General features: G+C 39.7%; 1 protein-coding gene across 1 annotated transcript in view; it reads right to left on the bottom strand.

Moving 5' to 3' along the window:
* Nucleotides 1–343, bottom strand: part of LOC115302168 (putative zinc finger protein 66) — a 1343-nt gene extending 1000 nt beyond the window's left edge. The window contains exon 1 of the mRNA XM_029952168.1: nt 111–343. Within this exon, the coding sequence (XP_029808028.1) occupies nt 111–343 (233 nt within the window). The remainder of the gene's footprint in view (nt 1–110) is intronic.
* Between the last annotated feature and the right edge of the window lie 1497 nt (nt 344–1840).

The following is a 1840-nucleotide window of genomic DNA, read 5'->3' as shown; positions in this document are numbered from 1 at the left end:
TCCTCTTATGTCTTTTAAGGTAAGGGAGGATACTGAAGGTTTTCCCACAATCATTGCAGGCATAGGGCTTCTCTCCAGTATGTAGTACCTCGTGTAGGTTAAGCCTAGACCTTCTAGTGAATGCTTTGTTGCACTGATCACACTTGTAGGGTTTGTCCCTTGAATGAATCTCTTCATGTTGTCTAAGAAGTGAACTATCCCTGAAGGTTTTTCTACAGTCTCGACATCCATAGGGCTTCTCCCCAGAGTGAATTCTCTTGTGCCGATTAAGATAAGAGCTTGAACTGTAGGCTTTCCCACATTGGTTACATTTAAAAGGTTTTTCTCCACTGTGGATTCTCATGTGCAATGAAATAGATGAGTGGTTCTTTAATACTTTACCACACTGGCTACACTGAACAGATTTCTCTTTAATGTGAGTTTTTTCGTGCTTAAGGCAGAAGATTGAATTTAAGACTTTGCCAGAGTCATTGGATTCACAGGATTTCTCTCTTGTATGTTTTCTCTCATGTGCACCTAAGAAAGAACTCCTAATGGAGGTATTTTATCTTTTTTACATTCATAGGACTTTTCCCCAGAATGAGCACTCTCCTGTGGGTTCCGGTGAGAACAATCTCTGAGGGGTTTCCCAGGACGAAGGCGTTGAGGGGGTTTCTCTCTGGAAGGAGTTCTCTGATTCTGAGCAACGCTAGACTTCATGCGCAGGGCAACTTCATTCTGTTCAATGGAAATGCCTACGTGAGTTTGCTCCTTCTTGCTGTGGAGTGCTTCTTTCACCAGAACATCTTGTTTATGTTGTGATTGTTTGGTTTCGGGGAGAATATTCCATTTGAACAAGTATCTTTGTGATTTCTTGTCTCTGTTTTCAGTTCGTCTTCCTGCTCCAACCGAGTGATCAAAGCAGGTTTGGTGAGCTGCTTTCCTGTAACACGGAGTGGATGTTTTCCAACTTTGTGACCCTCTCATGGGCACAAGCAGGGTCAAATACAGAAGACAGAGGTGTGGCTGCCATTTTGCAAGGCTTTAAATAAACATGCCCCAGATGCTCTTTTTCTGGCATCTATGGTCTATTGAAGTCCGGGTTTTCACAGAGGAACAGTAAGAATGAGAAAGATCGTTCCTCTCCTTGCCACTAATTCAAAAGTAGTCAGACATCATCGTGGTTTCTTCTTCACTTTGCAGACAAGATGTCTTCCAAAACACAGAAATCCACAGGTCATCAAGGTACGGGCTGGAGCCAGCTGAAGTCCACACACTTCTCAGCTACAGCATGCTTCCATTCTCTGTCCTGTGATTCTGTATCTCCCTCTCTCCCTTACCCTCCCTTGCTCGCACTGTCTCTCAAAAAATAAATAAATAAACAAACAAACAAATGATACTTTTTATATATCAATTTCCAGTTGCTGGTTGCTTACATAGAGAAATACAATTGATTTTTATCCACTGGTCAATCATCCTATGACATTGCTAAATTCATATTAGTAAACACTTATGTAGAATTTTCTTTAAGATTTTCAAGATAAACCAATCTCTGGCCTGAAAATAAGGCAGTTTTACTCCTTCCTTTCCAGGATCCACACTTAAATCTCAAGTGAAGACTTGACCCTATATAATAACCGTTTAGCTTCTCTTCATCCTTAAAGCTCTTGAAAAGTTAAACCACATCTTGGACAACTCCTTTTTTTCAGAATAACATCTTTTTTACCCAAAAAATATACTAAATAAATATACATAAAACATGATATTTTGACATTATATACTCACTCATTTTCTTGATGAACAGTTTCTTGTTAGGAAAGAAATTTGGAAACAGATTTAATTGTGTGGCCATATGGATGAA

This window comes from Suricata suricatta, chromosome 9, assembly GCF_006229205.1.
Source record: "Suricata suricatta isolate VVHF042 chromosome 9, meerkat_22Aug2017_6uvM2_HiC, whole genome shotgun sequence".
Classification (NCBI taxonomy): Eukaryota; Metazoa; Chordata; class Mammalia; order Carnivora; family Herpestidae; genus Suricata; species Suricata suricatta.
Note: the sequence above shows the minus strand (reverse complement) of the source record. Positions and strands in the feature narration are given on the sequence as shown.